The sequence below is a fragment of the Schistocerca cancellata genome, chromosome 2 (assembly GCF_023864275.1).
Source record: "Schistocerca cancellata isolate TAMUIC-IGC-003103 chromosome 2, iqSchCanc2.1, whole genome shotgun sequence".
Classification (NCBI taxonomy): Eukaryota; Metazoa; Arthropoda; class Insecta; order Orthoptera; family Acrididae; genus Schistocerca; species Schistocerca cancellata.
The window spans coordinates 267,693,406-267,711,050 of record NC_064627.1 but is presented as its reverse complement, the minus strand read 5'-3'; the positions used below and the strand labels follow the sequence as shown (position 1 = coordinate 267,711,050).

Genomic DNA, 17,645 nt, shown 5'->3' with positions numbered 1-17,645 from the left:
TCCGTGCAGAATAAATACATCAAAGTCTGTTCAGTATTAGATAATTTCAGATTGCTTTATACATGTTTTCAGCCCGAGTAAACAGTTCAGTGATCAGCCGTCACCTAGGGAAGTGTTAACTGTCTGTTGCATATTTGTGCTGCCATCAGTTGTTGTTCTATTTTTTAATCACGCTTAACATGGACTTTTGTTAAACTTTTAATCAATTAACTTATGCCACAAATTTTATAAAAGGTCAGTCCTGTGTTGATATATCAATCATCTGTCCACAAGTAACTAAAATAGTGACAGGGCCACCATTCCATTAATACTATTTAGCATTAAAGTTCATTTAGATTCTGATTATAATAACCTCTTATGCAGGCGATCAATAAAAAACACAGTTCAACGGAAAAATCAGTTCAGTAGATGCATGGGGCAGGGAGTCAAGTGGAAGATTTACTAGTTAAAGTGATTGCTATTGGGGCGCTAACTCATAGTCTCCTGTCGCTCTCCAAAACATACCGCAAGTCCAGCGTAGTCTTGCACCAAGTAAGCTGACTTGCACATAACTACTCGCTACACTAAACTGAATGGGAAGTGCTGCACGCACACGCATTGAGACAATGCTGCCCTGACCTTTGGAATTGAGATAATGAAACAAAACTTTGGTAGAATATTCTAAATAACCCGCTGATAAATTTTAAACAATTTTCCGAGGCAGGGCATGTATATCTATGGATCTTCCTTCCAGAAACTACATCGGTTGTGAATAAATTAGTTTTCAAAATAGATCGCTTGCCCCAATTTCTTCTATTCCTTCTTCAATTTTTTTCCTTTTGTCGCCAATTCTGCGGAGAGCCCATTCATTATAGATCCACTTAATTTTTCAAGACTGTTCTATAGCGCAGCAGTACATCTCTCAAGCTTCAGTTCTGTTCGTTTCTGGTTTTCCTACATTCACGATTAACTTCCATAGATTACCTTGATCCAGAAATACCGTACAGTCTCAGAAATTTCTACGTTACTAGTAGACTTATTTTGGTGATGACTGCTCTTTTTGCCTGTGCTCGTCTACTTCCTATTGCTATCCTTGCATAGTCCGTTATTTTGCTTCTAATGTGGCAGCATTCCACCACTTAGTCCTGCATTTAGAAACAAAGTTCTCCTGTGTCTGATTTCATAACTCGCTGCTCCTCCACACTTCGGTGTTTCGTTTGTTTATTCTCGTTGTTGTAACCAGTCTTATTACATATAACCATGTACCCAGTAATCACAACAGTGACATAACTCCATTCCTAATAACCATGAGGAAACTTCACTAAGCCTTCTGTTGTGACTGGTGTACGATGCATAACTGGCTCCCAAATACATAAAGAACAAGTAACTTTTCATTAGGAGTAGTACAACATTTTAAATATACAAGATCTGAAGGAAACATAATCAGGCTATTGTCCAATAGCTGGAGAATTGGCACTTCAGTTTGTCGTCAGTTGCAGGAAGATACAACACTTGGCAAGTACGAGGGTTGAATGAAAAGTAATGCCTCCGCCTTCGTTAATTCGGTTTGGATGGGAATATACTAATAAATAAAACGCAGAAATAATCCTTAGACCGTGATCTTTAATACCAATATTCACTTTTCCACCAAATCACCAGCCAATTGGATACATTTCTGCCAACGATGAGAAAGTTTTCTGAAGCCGTCACGGAAGAAGTCGACACTCTGTTTCCGCAACCACAGTATCACAGTTCTCTCAATGTCTTCATCAGAAGCATAAATATGTCCCCGCAGATCGTGGAATGCCGATTGTGCTTGCAATATCTCACTGAGTGATACGACGATCGTCTTGAATCAATCTGTCAACATTTTGCTTGTGAAACTCGGTGGTTGCTGTCACAGGACGTCAACTCTTTGTTTGTCCCGCAGGTCAGATGTTCCCGCCTCAACATCTTTAAACTTACTCGGCCAACGACGCACAGTACTAACATCAACACAATAACCATAAACTGCTTTCTTCCTCTGATGAATCTCCTTTGGGGTGACACCTTGTGCTGTCAAGAATTCAATGACTGCACATTGCTTAGATCGTATTGGTCGAACGTCTGCGCAGGGTTCCATACTTCACACTGTAACAACACAACCGTTCAATGCTAAGGCTTCCCACCAATTGGAGATGTAGAAAAGAGGCTATGGAACAAGCCAATACCTGCCGCATACCAATGCTGCCAATGTGGAGGCATTACTTTTCAGTCAACCCTTGTAACTCCATTGAAATCCACAAGCCCTGACTGGTGACTGGTTCAGCACAGGAAATGCTGTTGGATGGATACTACAGTGAGCTGTGCTCGTGCGCCAACTGATAAGCCAATGGGTGTATATGGCGTGAGAGTCCGGAGTGTGAGCGTGGCTGAAAGGGTGAGCTGAGCCACTGTGGGCACAGAGCGTATGCTGAGCGAATGCTTGTGCTATGATGGATAGCCTACATCTGCATCCATACTCCGCAAGCCACCTGACGGTGTGTGGTGGAGGGTACCTTGAGTACCTCTATCAGTTCTCCCTTCTATTCCAGTCTCGTATTGTTCGTGGAAAGAAGGATTGTCGGTATGCCTCTGTGTGGTCTCTAATCTCTCTGATTTTATTCTCATGGTCTCTTCGCGAGATATACGTAGGAGGGAGCAATATACTGCTTGACTCTTCGGTGAAGGTATGTTCTCGAAACTTCGACAAAAGCCCGTACCGAGCTACTGAGCGTCTCTCCTGCAGAGTCTTCCACTGGAGTTTATCTATCATTTCCGTAACGCTTTCGCGATTACTAAAAGATCCTGTAACGAAGCGCGCTGCTCTCCGTTGGATCCTCTCTATCTCTTCTATCAACCCTATCTGGTACAGATCCCACACTGATGAGCAGTATTCAAGCAGTGGGCGAACAAGCGTACTGTAACCTACTTCCTTTGTTTTCGGATTGCATTTCCTTAGGATTCTTCCAATGAATCTGTCTGGCATCTGCTTTACCGACGATCAACATTATATGATCATTCCATTTTAAATCACTCCTAATGCGTACTCCCAGACAATTTATGGTATTAACTGCTTACAGCTGCTGACCTACTATTTTTTAGCTAAATGATAAAGGATCTATCTTTCTATGTATTCGCAGCACATTAAACTTGTCTACATTGAGATTCAATTGCCATTCCCTGCACCATGCGTCAATTCGCTGCAGATCCTCCTGCATTTCAGTACAATTTTCCATTGTTACAACCTCTCGATACACCATAGCATCATCTGCAAAAAGCCTCAGTGAACTTCCGATGTCATCCACTAGGTCATTTATGTATATTGTGAATAGCAACGGTCCTATGACACTCCCCTGCGGCACACCTGAAATCACTCTTACTTCGGAAGACTTCTCTCCATTGAGAATGACATGCTGCGTCCTGTTATCTAGGAACTCCTCAATCCAATCACACAATTGTTCTGATAGTCCATATGCTCTTACTTTGTTCATTAAACGACTGTGGAGAACTGTATCGAACGCTTTGCGGAAGTCAAGAAACACGGCATCTACCTGTGAACCCGTGTCTATGGCCCTCTGAGTCTCGTGGACGAATAGCGCGAGCTGGGTTTCACATGACCGTCTTTTTCGAAACCCATGCTGATTCCTACAGAGTAGATTTCTAGTCTCCAGAAAAGTCATTATACTCGAACACAATACGTGTTCCAAAATTCTACAACTGATCGACGTTAGAGGTATAGGTCTATAGTTCTGCACATCTGTTCGACGTCCCTTCTTGAAAACGGGGATGACCTGTGCCCTTTTCCAATCCTTTGGAACGCTACGCTCTTCTAGAGACCTACGGTACACCGCTGCAAGAAGGGGGGGCAAGTTCCTTCGCGTATTCTGTGTAAAATCGAACTGGTATCCCATCAGGTCCAGAGGCCTTTCCTCTTTTGAACGATTTTAATTGTTTCTCTATCCCTCTGTCGTCTATTTCGATGTCTACCATTTTGTCATCTGTGCGACAATTTAGAGAAGGAACTGCAGTACAGTCTTCCTCTGTGAAACAACTTTGGAAAAAGACATTTAGTATTTCGGCCTTTAGTCTGTCATCCTGTCTGGACATTTTGTTTTGATCCATCTACCGCTTTGACATAAGACCAAAATTTCTTAGGATTTTCTGCCATGTCAGTACATAGAACTTTACTTTCGAATTCATTGAACGCCTCTCGCATAGCCCTCCTCACACTACATTTCGCTTCGCCTACTAGCGATGGCCAGCATAAGCCCATAGTGTTAGCAAATGATGCGTTCTAGGGTCGTTGCCAGGCAGGCAGGTGGATATTCACATGGAGCATGTGACTTAATTACAGCGCCAGTCATTGAGGCTCACTCTGCTGGTAGTGAGGCCGGTGCCTATTGTGATGGCTGCAGCAGATACTGTGGATAACAACCCAGCATATGTTGTTTGTTGTCTAGAAAGTTTGCGTACATACAGTGCACGTGCTGCCGGTTGCTAGACCACTGGCACATGGGACGATTCTGGCTGATGACTGCAGCGCGGCAACCTGCTGGTCGCGAGTGTATGGCTGGTAGCAGAATTGGTTGGCGGATGGCCATAGACAAGACATCCATTCTTCCTTAGGAAAGATAGTGGAGCCTTCTTGATAATAGCTGAAATTACTGTATTCCCTTCCTCCTGAGGGGGAGAGATGGTGGAGCTCTCACGATGTTGGCTGCTTATCCTACACTCATCAGTTCATGTTCTGTGGTCATTAGAGTGATCATTCCAGTCAACAGGTGCTGTAAGTCACTTTTGCAAACGATATCAACATCAACGGCAAATCTTCTCACTGATAGTTGTTCACCTTGAAATTTAATGTCACTATCCTCATACGCTTATAAACTTGGAGAGTGTTACACCATGATGCAACATTCTTATGTTTATGAATATATGTGGAGATATTCATCACGTAGTATCTATTAAACGATTAATCTTTCATTTTTTTCCATCAACATACGAGCTGTAATTCACAGGAGGACGACTAAACATAGGTATTCGTTGAAGCATGAAAGCATGAAAGCAAACAGCTCCCGAATGTAGTGATGAGAAATTTTTAGCGATGCCTAAAGCACATGCAGTACTAGTTGATAAAGTCTGCTGAATAACGCTGGTTTGAAAGTACACATCTTCCCATTACATCACAGAGATGATCTACGTGTGACAAACCTATGGGCTGGGAAGGCTAATCGAGGATCTTATATTCCTAATAGTGTTTTTAATCTGAACTACATTGTTGGGTCTTGCATTGTCCTGTTAGAATATGCCATTTTGTACACTGGTCTTATCATTGTTGTCCCCATATAATAACCAAATCAGTCCTGTAGTATTAAATAGCTTTCCACGCCATGCTTTTAGGTGTTGTAGAGGTGTGGATATAGAGTATCGCTGCATATTGTGATATTTCGGCAGGTCGGCTACGGATACCTCGGCATCGACGTGACGGCCAAAAGTAAGAGAGATCCATAGCTGAACACCACAGAATACCCCTTAATTTCCCATTTTACTTTGCTTAAAAAGATTGGAAGTCTCTGTAGTCTGTGGTGTGGTGTCATAGGTAAAGAATTCATGGCAACTCTAGATTTTCACCCAGTTTCCAATAATGTCGTGCGCAGCTCGTGGTCTCGCGGTCGCGTTCTCGCTTCCCGAGCATGGGGTCCCTGGTTCTATTCCCAGTGGGGTCAGGGATTTTCACCTGCCTCGAGATGACTGGGTCTTTGTGTTGTCCTTATCATTTCGTCATCATTCATGAAAGTGGCGGGATTGGACTGAGCAAACGTTGGGAATTTGTACGGGCGCTGATAACCACGCAGTTGAGCGCCCCACAAACCAATAATAATAATAATAATAATAATAATAATAATATATTATCATTATTATTATTATTATTATTATTATTATTATTATTATTATTATTATTATTATTATTATTATTATTATGTTCTGCCAGTCGTAAAAGGCGACGAAAAGAACAAACCACTAATAGGGCTAACCCCTCTTTTAGTGTGATTAGTTGGTTCAGGACAGAACTAAAGAAGCCTCGGACAAGCGCCGTCATGGTCGGGGACGACGCTTGAACCCTATGCCCGCCCACAATGGTGACGACACTGCTAGCCAACTGGAAAATGATTTAAATCCGAATAGAGGTGTTTTGCAGGATATGCTTCCTGCAACCACCCTAGAAGGAAAACAAAGACAGAGGATGAGATGGTCAGATGAAGTTAATCGACACCTCATGTTCTGTTATTACCAAGCAACAAACCTAGGAACCAACACAACTGGATACAGATCACAAGTATACACAACATTTATTACCAGATACCCGGAATTAAAATTTTTAACAGAACAACGACTAGCTGATCAGATCCGTGTAATAATCAAAAATAACAGGATACCCCAGTCAGAATTAGAAAACATCAAACAACAAGTACAACAAATACTGGAACAAAATAATGTGCAATCAGAAGAAGAAGAAAACACAGTAATGGACTCAAACATCCCAGAGCAAACAAACAAAGACCAACACGCATCAATTAAACAATCAGAGGAAAACGAAATCTTAAGACAGCCACCAGAACAAGCACAAATAGGACACGAAGAGAGACACATGTTAGATATAGAAGAGAAATTTCAGCTGACATATATAGAATACAAAGACACAAATACAGACATTAGACCATTCTTGCATAGACCACCAAATAACCCACAAGTCGAAACAACAATAAAAACTATCAACACAATCATACACAAGAAAATAAATGAAAACACAACTATGGAAGAGTTACAACTACTGGTTTATATAGGAGCACTCACTACACTAAATATACACACTAGGCAGAGATCAGAACAAACCAACACACAGAAGAAACCCACAAAACCAGCATGGCAACACAGGTTACAGATCAGAATAGAAAAACTGAGAAAAGACATCGGACAGCTAACACAATTTATAAGAAATGAAATATCAGACAAAAAACGAAAAAGGTTAGGTAAAATCTCACAACAAGAAGCAATAGAGCAATTAGATGAAAAAAAGCAGAAATTGCAAGCATTGGCCAAACGACTTAGAAGATACAAAAAAAAGTGAAAATAGAAGGAAACAAAACCAAACATTCAACACAAACCAAAAGAGATTTTACCAAACAATGGATAACACACACATTAAAATAGACAATCCACCAAACATAACAGACATGAAACACTTCTGGAGCAGCATATGGTCAAACCCGGTACAACATAACAGGCATGCATGGTGGATACAAGCAGAAACAGACACATACAAGATGATACCACAAATGCCTGAAGTGATAATTTTGCAACATGAAGTCACCCGAGCAATTAATTCTACACACAATTGGAAAGCCCCTGGAAATGATAAAATAGCAAATTACTGGCTAAAGAAGTTCACCTCAACACATTCACATCTAACTAAGTTATTTAACAGTTACATTGCAGACCCATACACATTCCCTGATACACTTGCACATGGAATAACCTATCTGAAACCTAAAGATCAAGCAGACACAGCAAACCCAGCTAAATATCGCCCCATAACATGCCTACCAACAATATACAAAATATTAACTTCAGTCATCACACAGAAATTAATGACACATACAACACAGAACAAAATTATAAATGAAGAACAAAAAGGCTGCTGCAAAGGAGCACGAGGATGTAAAGAGCAACTGATAATAGATACAGAGGTGACATATCAAGCTAAAACTAAACAAAGGTCCCTACACTACGCATACATTGATTACCAAAAAGCCTTTGATAGTGTACCCCACTCATGGTTACTGCAGATTTTGGAAATATACAAAGTAGATCCTAAATTGATACAGTTTCTAAACACAGCAATGAAAAACTGGAAAACCACACTTAATATCCAAACAAATTCAGATAACATCACATCACAGCCAATACAGATTAAGCGTGGAATATACCAAGGAGACTCATTAAGTCCTTTCTGGTTCTGTCTTGCTCTGAACCCACTATCCAACATGCTAAATAATACAAATTATGGATACAATATTACTGGAACATACCCACACAAAATCACACATTTGCTATACATGGATGATCTAAAACTACTGGCAGCAACAAATCAACAACTCAACCAATTACTAAAGATAACAGAAGTATTCAGCAATGATATAAATATGGCTTTTGGAACAGACAAATTAAGAAAAATAGCATAGTTAAGGGCAAACACACTAAACAAGAAGATTACATATTGGATAACCACAGCGACTACATAGAAGCGATGGAAAAAACAGATGCCTATAAATACCTAGGATACAGACAAAAAATAGGAATAGATAATACAAATATTAAAGAAGAACTAAAAGAAAAATATAGACAAAGACTAACAAAAATACTGAAAACAGAATTGACAGCAAGAAACAAGACAAAAGCTATAAATACTTATGCTATACCAGTATTGACCTACTCATTTGGAGTAGTGAAATGGAGTGACACAGACCTAGAAGCACTCAATACACTTACACGATCACAATGCCACAAATATAGAATACATCACATACATTCAGCAACAGAAAGATTCACATTAAGCAGAAAGGAAGGTGGAAGGGGATTTATAGATATAAAAAACCTACGTTATGGACAGGTAGACAATTTAAGAAAATTCTTTCTAGAACGAGCAGAAACTAGCAAAATACACAAAGCAATCACTCATATAAATACATCAGCTACACCATTGCAATTTCATAACCACTTCTACAACCCTTTAGATCACATAACATCAACAGATACAAAGAAAGTAAATTGGAAAAAGAAAACACTACACGGCAAGCACCCGTATCATCTAACACAGCCACACATCGATCAAGACGCATCCAACACATGGCTAAGAAAAGGCAATATATACAGTGAGACGGAAGGATTCATGATCGCAATACAGGATCAAACAATAAACACCAGATATTACAGCAAGCATATTATTAAAGATCCCAATACCACAACAGATAAATGCAGACTTTGCAAACAACAAATAGAAACAGTAGATCACATCACAAGCGGATGTACAATACTAGCAAATACAGAATACCCCAGAAGACATGACAATGTAGCAAAAATAATACATCAACAACTTGCCATAAAACATAAACTAATAAAACAACACGTTCCCACATACAAGTATGCACCACAAAATGTACTGGAGAATGATGAATACAAATTATACTGGAACAGAACCATTTTAACAGATAAAACAACACCACATAACAAACCTGACATCATACTCACCAATAAAAAGAAGAAATTAACACAACTAATTGAAATATCCATACCCAACACAACAAATATACAGAAGAAAACAGGAGAAAAAATTGAAAAATACATCCAACTGGCTGAGGAAGTCAAGGACATGTGGCATCAGGATAAAGTCGACATTATCCCAATTATACTATCAACTACAGGAGTCGTACCTCACAATATTCACCAGTACATCAATGCAATACAGCTACATCCAAACATATATATACAACTACAAAAATCTGTAATTATTGATACATGTTCAATTACCCGAAAGTTCCTAAATGCAATATAACATATACCATACAGCTACAAGGAAGTCACGCTTGACCGAGGTCCGCGTCACGTTCCATTTTTAACCAGACTTAAGTCTGAGAAAAAAAGTCAATAATAATAATAATAATAATAATAATAATAATAGTCATCATCATCATCCAGTAATGTCCTCCCCGACAGTTCGTGGTGCCACTCTGCCTTTCTCAAGTTTGGAAACCTAGTGATAAGCTATATAAACACGCCATCTTTCAGTAGTAGTTGCAATCTGCACATGGAAGGTCCCAGTGACGTTAGACACGTCCAGTAGCAATAACGTACGTGTACCGTTCTTCAGCTGAAGGAATGGCTTTCTTCTGCACTGTAGCCCGACAGTGGAAATCTTGCTGCTCTTCTACCAGCAGGTCAGAAAGTGGAGTAGACTGTAATGTGTTAAGACTAAAGTTTGAGAGAGATGTAAGAGAGGAGTATGTGTTGCTGTTGTAAAAGATGGGAAAATTTGATTAACTGTTAAAGTAGAAGGGTGGAGGAGGAGAAATGGATACGAAATGCGAGACAATCTGTGATTTTGGGGGAGTAGTAAAATTTTATAGGGGCAGTAGTCTATGGGCAGCATTGACTTTGGTAAGGTGGCACCTCCCATGACGAAAGCAGCACATTAGCTCTTTAACACTTAGTGCAACTAGTTTTTTTCTCTTGCATTGTTTGAACTGAATGAACCACGAAAGGCAAGCAAACAATGCGTTGTTACAATAGGGAATGTTCCTGCCTTGGTTCGTCCACAAATGTCGCTCCCTCATCCCTGCCACGGTCAAGTTTGATACGCAGTAAATGCTACACTGGTGTCGTTGTGTGACTTGTTCGGAAAAAGGGTACACTGAAAAGGCGAAAATATTGACGCTGGTTTTTTTGCCGATATCGAAAGTCGATGTTTTGTCTTTAGTATCGATGTTATGATTTTTAAACACTTGAACATCGATACTGAAACACATATGTTAATATTCCAACGTGAACATTTTATAAATATCGATGATGATGAAAGCTCGTTAGCGTAGTGTTGTGTGGTGTTGCCGGCAGAGGGCGGGGAGTCGCGGCTGCGGTACGACTCGTGCTACGGCTGCATCTGCGAGGCGGCGTCGCGGTGCAACCGCTCGCTGGGCTGCGACGACGGCGCCTGCGGACTGTTCCGCATCACTCGCCACTACTGGCTGGACGCCGGCGCGCCCACGCTGCCGGCCGACGCGCGGCTCCTCAACGATGGTCAGTGCTCTCCTGCTCTCCTGCTCCTGGCACGGTCGCCATTTCCAGTATTGCTAACTCTTGCTGTGGGACAATCTCTAATGAACTCTATATCGACGGGACATTAGACGCTTATATTCCTTGCTAGCTTCCTTCTATAGTAAACTATTGCCTGAAAACGTTGTGAATTGGATTCATAACATTCTTTCTTTGAAAAAGCGAGAGACTAAACTAATCGCAACATTTAAGGGAGAGCTGGGTAATTGTGCACAGTGGGTAATCATATGCATTGAGTATTCGAAGCTTGCAATAAACACGACTACTTCGGACTGATGCTGCCCTCTTTTGATTCCTGTAATTAACCAACAGTCAAGACGCAAAAGTGAATTAGTCATTAGCTGCCAGTGGACACTGATGTATACCAATGGGGCAAGTTGAAAATTTGTGTCAGACCAGGATTCGAACACAGGCTCCTGCTTACTAGGCAGATGTGCTGACTCCTCTGAAACAACAGACACCACATATATAACTAAGGCAATGACGGCCAGTGATGCCTGCTGATGCACACCAAGCTCGAAGTACTACGGGAATCGGCGAGATGCCCTACTTACGACGCTAAAGAGCTGCGGCGTATCAGTAGTGTGTGGTTTAAGTTGAACATTTGTGTCTGACAGGAGGCACGCCAGCGTAGTCAATGTTTACCACAACCTGACTGTGACCGGGTGGCATAATGGTCAGAGCATCTGCCTAGTAAGCATGAGACCCCGGTTTGACTTCTGGTACATCACAAATTTTCGACTTGCCCCATTGATACAAATCAGTGCACACTGGTAGCTCATGTCTTTAATTCCTTTGTTTCTAGATTCATAGTGGCTGCAAGATCAAAAACGGCGTCTGTTCTTTTGGGAACACCTATATATATATATATATATATATACAGGGTGTCTCACCTAACTTACCCACCTCAAACATTTCTCGAACAATAGATTTTCAAAAACGGTTTTCACCAGCATGAACGTACGGCAGGGGCGTAGGAAACCAAATACTGTGGAAAATTTTAAAACGTAAACAAATGCTATTTTCAAGACAAACTTGTGTATTTTTAAATGGGCAACCCCCATTATTTCGTATGCAATCAATAGCATGAAAAATCACAAAAATAATAGCGTTGGTTGCATCGCAATACATCAATAACATCCCGAGAAATTGCGAAGCGAAGTTGATGCGTGAAATTAATAAAGCGCACAGCTAGGGCACGTCCTGAGACTCGAGCGTGCACCTCACGCTGTCTGTGTCAGGGGCTCACACAATGTGAAGATGCACAATCCACAAAAATGAACAAGTAACACGTCCAACACAGAGTTACGTTTTTCAAATTGTAAATGTATGTTTATTCTAGCGAAATGACAACTATAGCTACAATTAGAGATAACACACTTGAATTCACTTTGTTAAACACATTTATTAGTGCCCTGCTGTCCACATAAACTGTAGTTTTGTGCATTACATCCAGCATAGAAAATACACCCACATCTTTACCAATGAAACTGTGTCACGTCAACATATGTTCGAAGTGCCGTCCGTTTGCATCAATACACGTTTGCAGACGGGTAACGAGAGAATGTTGCACAGATTGCAGAGTTTCTACAGATATTGCCGCACATGTTACAGTAATACGATGTTGCGTATCCTCTACTGTCGTTGGGGGTTCTTAATACACCCTCTCTCACTGCGCCCCAGAGAAAGAAGTCTAATGGCGTCAAGTCTGGGGACCATGCCGGCCATCGCACAGTATTTCCCCGCCCCATCCACCTGTTTGGAAATGTCGCTTCTAGAACGTCTCTGGCAACTTTTGCATTGTGTGCGGTACATCCATCCTGTTGGAACCACGTTGATAGACGAGTTTCCAATCCTAGATCCTCCATGAGGAGCGGTAGTGTGTGTTGAAGAAATATCGCTGTCCAGTCAATGTTCCACGGTAAAAATAGGGACCTACAATACAGTTAGCAATGATATCGCACCAAACATTGACACTCAACTGTCGTTGATGAGCAACTTGGCGAATCCAGTGGGGATTTTGCACGGACCAGTAGTGCATGTTGCGCAGATTCACGTTACCATGATTTGCAAATGAAGCCTCGTCCGTAAACAACGTATTGCTTAGGAATATTGGATTACCTTGCAACTGCTGAAGTGCAAAACGACAGAATGCAACGCGGGATTCAAAGTCATTAACGTACAGTTCTTGGTGCAGTGAGATATGAATCGGATGAAACCGATGCCGATGCAAGATTCTGCGCACACACACACACACACACACACACACACACACACACACACTGCTGTGGCTTATTCCTACACCTCGTGGAACTTCTCGTACACCCACCTGCGGATTGCGGGATACAGCAGCCAGAACAGCAATTTTGTATCAGTTGCCAGTCGCCGGCGTTGTACATCGACTTTATGTGGGGGCCCAGATTCCTCTTTCCGTTGGCCGCAGCTCGTGGTCGTGCGGTAGCGTTCTCGCTTCCCACGCCCGGGTTCCCGGGTTCGATTCCCGGCGGAGTCAGGGATTTTCTCTGCCTCGTGATGCCTAGGTGTTGTGTGATGTCCTTACGTTAGTTAGGTTTAAGTAGTTCTAGGGGACTGATGACCATAGCTGTTAAGTCCCATAGTGCTCAGAGCCATTTGAACCATTTGAACCATCCTCTTTCCGTGACTATCTTGCAGGTGTTGTCAATGGTTCGACGTGACGAACACCGGCGATCTGGATAGCGTTCAGCATACAGTGTCACAGCTGCGGTTGCATTTCTGTGACATTCATTATAAATTAAAATATCTATTTTTTTGCTTCATTACTGAAGGCCGGCATATCGACTAGATCACGGCAAATGTAACAAGCCACAAGAAAATAGGTTTTAACGTGGCAACGTTTGTGAATTACGTTACAGTATGAAAGCAGTTCAGCAGACCAGATTAGAAGACACTTTTACACAAAAGGTAGAGCGTGCCGTGGTGATATTGGTATGGTTATGGCAGGATACAGGCGCCAGTGCAGGCAACCCCTGCTTTGAGCACAATATTACGAGTACATGCGATGTGTTACGTCCGAAACTGTGACGCCGTTGCTATCCTTTGCAAGCCACATATTTCAGAACTTATGAGGTTCAGAAACGTGAAACCAAGTGTGTTACCACTAATTGTACCTCTAGTTGTAATTTCGCAACAATAAACATTATGCGCAGGACATCCATCATTCTGATACCGCATTATTTGACATATTAAGAGGTGGACCGGTTCAAGTAAGATACAGCTCAAGAAGGGGCAAAATTATCCATCTTTCTTATTGCAGTCAATGAAATATGGGCCAATGATGTTGTCATACAATACCACACCATACATTAACACTCCGCTGACGTAGCACCTCAATCACATCACGATTACAGGCAGCGTGAGGTGCACCCTTGAGTTTCGGGATGTGCGCTAGCTGTGCACTTCATTATTTGAAGAGTCAACTTCGCTTCGCAATTTCTCGGGATGTAATTGACGTATTGCGATGCAACCAACGCCATTATTTTTGTGATTTTTGATTGCATACGAAATAATAGGGACTGTGCTTTTAAAAATACAAAAGTCTGTGTTGAAAATAGTATTTTTTTACGTTTTAAAATTTCTTACAGTATTTGGTTTCCTAAGCCGTAAGTTCATGCTGGTGAAAACCGTTTTTGAATATCTATTGTTGTTCCAGAGATATTTGAGGTGGCAGAGTTAGGTGAGACACTCTGTATATATAAAGTACTGTTTCACTATTATATGAACATGTTATTAACACCTGTGATTCTTTGTATCATTGAATGGATTTGATTCGTAAATATAACAGTTTGACATACAGAATACGGTCGCGTTAGTGCGCAGGGGCGGACTGTGTGCTGAAGAACAGATGCACACTCCATCCAAAAACAAGGCGAAATGGGGGGAAAAAGTAAGGAATGAAAAGAAACAATAGATGTGGTAGAAAAACAAGGAGAAAATTGTACGTGGGTGTTTTCTTGAATAGCCAAAAGAAAAGAAAAAGGGTACCAGAAGTAAGGAGGAAACACCAGAGCCATTGGAGGTATCAGATGTTACCAGCATTTAAGATGATAGTCATATCAATAAGCTATTAATTGGCACCCTGAGATTACTACCTACATGTAGCAAACAACTTAAGGAGTTATGTTACATCCGTGGAGAAATAGGTAAAGTATAAGAATTGTGGTGCGGGTGCGTTTGGTATTCTGCTTGGGATCATGCTGCATGTGCCGTAGAAGACATCTCCAAACACTGTGATAACGAACATTCTAAAAAGTATTGAAATGTAAAAGTGAAGGAAATTACACATCCCAATCTACTGTTCAAATACATTTCAATACTATAACCTCCTAACAGAAGCTGGCAGACAATTTGGGGAGTACTTTCATTCACGTGTGCTTGATATAATCCTCCCTTCTCAAGTGCACAATGCCCCCAAAGACTGGGGATAGTTACCCTAGGTGGTGAGGAATAGTGTGGAATCGCATGTTAGTGATATTTGAAGTTAAATTTCAGTGCACTTTTTATACATTTAAACTGATTCAGTGTAGTAAAAGTAGAGTAACTACACAAATCTTACATATTTTTGTTTTTAGATTATTTATTATGAATCATAACTTTTGCTTATTTCCCAATTTCCTTATAGAAATGAAACTTATTGAAAATCTATTAATGATGATTATAGTTTCTTTAGAAAGCGATAGCATATTAGAATGTTTTCTCTTTGTGCATCAGCTTTTTTCTGGCTCATTGGAACCAATAAAAAATTGTACACTGTAACACAAATTTCCCGTAGTAGTAAACGTCAAGAGTATCAAACTATAAAACCATAGCTTTTGGCAATGCTCACCAGAATATAATCTACTTTATTATCTTTAATCAATGTACACAAAATGGCGGCACTCTCGTGCGTAACAGATATTCGCGTCTTGATATGCGGATGTTTCAAGATACAATGATACTTTCTGTTTTGCTCTATGCGATCGATGTTAGTGAGAAAAATAATATTAGATGAGAGGTTTAAATTAAGCGCGCTGCGGGATGAAAACGACTGGACAGACAGGAGAAGAAACACGATCATTAACATAGCCTCGAATACTTTTGTTATGCTAAGCATATTTTGAAACAAGGTTTCCCGTGTGTCTGATGTTAATGATTTACAATGTGTTACTAATTTTGTGAATGAGACATAGTAATTGAGAGACGGCTGATGCGAAGTGTTAGAAGAGATAGAGAAATAAATGAACGCATCATGGAAAAATGTGGACCGTAGGAAGTAATAATGACTCTGATAAAAATGAACTGGAAGCAGGCAGGCGATTGGGTCATGAAAGCGCTTCGTCTGTTCTAACAAAGGAAACTCCCCATCGCATCCCCCTCAGATTTAGTGGTAAGATGACCCAGTGGATAACCCATCAAAAACTAAACACAGATTAAGCATGAAAATACGAAAAAGGTGTACTGAACTGTGAACAAAAAGCAAAGTAGAAACAAGGGGTGCAATAAAGAGCAGCACAAAACAGTAACGGGGCCGTGGGTAGGCGGTCCTGGTGTTCGAATGCCAAGCAGGCGAGCTGTGCTCAAAAGTCCCACGTGCCATTCATTTTTTTATTTTTATTTTCACAACGTTATGAAATGTCCGTCCATTAATTGAAATGTTTGCTCGCTTTCTGTAGTCTTGGCAGTTGTCATACTACACATTGGTTATACAATATGAGTCATGTGGTAAGAATACATTACCGTCGCAAGTAAATGTGATGAATAGTGAGAGCAGGCGAGTTACCGCACAGACGTTTCACAGAAATGGAAACAACAAATAAACGGGTGTGAACTATGTTACAACAAGAGAATTCAATTCAACAATTCTAAAACCGAACGCAACTTCAAAAACGTGAAAAACATGTTTTGACAGAGCACAGAGAAAATGAAACTTCCTGGCAGATTAAAACTGTGTGCCGGACTGAGACTCTAAGTCGGGACCTTGCCTTTCGCGGGCAAGTGCTCTACCAACTGAGCTACCCAAGCAGGACTCATGCCCCGTCCTCACAGCTTCACTTCTGCCAGTATCTCGTCTCCCACCTTCCAGACTTTACAGAAGCTTTCCATCCCCCAGGCTGTGGCTAAGCCATGTCTCCGCAATATCCTTTCTTTCAGGAGTGCTAGTTCTGCAAGGTTCGCAGGAGAGCTTCTGTAAAGTTAGGAAGGTAGGAGACGAGATACTGACAGAAGTGAAGCTGTGAGGACGGGGCGTGAGTCGTGCTTGGGTAGCTCAGTTGGTAGAGCACTTGCCCGCTAAAGGCAAAGGTCCCGAGTTCGAGTCTCGGTCCGGCACACAGTTGTAATCTGCCAGGAAGTTTATCAGCGCACACTCTGCTGCAGAGTGAAAATCTCGTTTTGGGACAGAGAAACTGTGTGATTGTGAAATGTTGCGCTCATTTGTTGCAGCTTACATGACAAACTATTATGTTTTCATCATTCGCATTCATACGAACACCTAATTCTGGCAAGGAGGACTACCTCACTCACCAATAGTACAAAGTAGGTGGGTCGATAAGGGGTTCCTATCGTATGACAGACGTACTGTCACTAACGCCGTGTATGACATACCAGGCGTTTTTTCCTGTGGAGGCTTCGGTTGACTTGTCGCCTTGTCACCAAACATTTGCGGTTCTCATTCGAAAGCCACTTCCTTTCCGTTGCTAATAGAGTAGTTGTACATAATCAACTGTCATTACACCTTACAT

The 17,645-nt window shown here is 41.2% G+C and overlaps 1 protein-coding gene across 1 annotated transcript in view; it reads left to right on the top strand.

The window, feature by feature from the left end:
* The window catches only part of LOC126145105 (lysozyme-like), a 120,711-nt gene that overhangs the window by 59,605 nt on the left and 43,461 nt on the right, over positions 1–17,645 (top strand). The window contains exon 2 of the mRNA XM_049915533.1: positions 10,669–10,851. Coding sequence (XP_049771490.1) covers positions 10,669–10,851 — 183 coding nt within the window. The remainder of the gene's footprint in view (positions 1–10,668; positions 10,852–17,645) is intronic.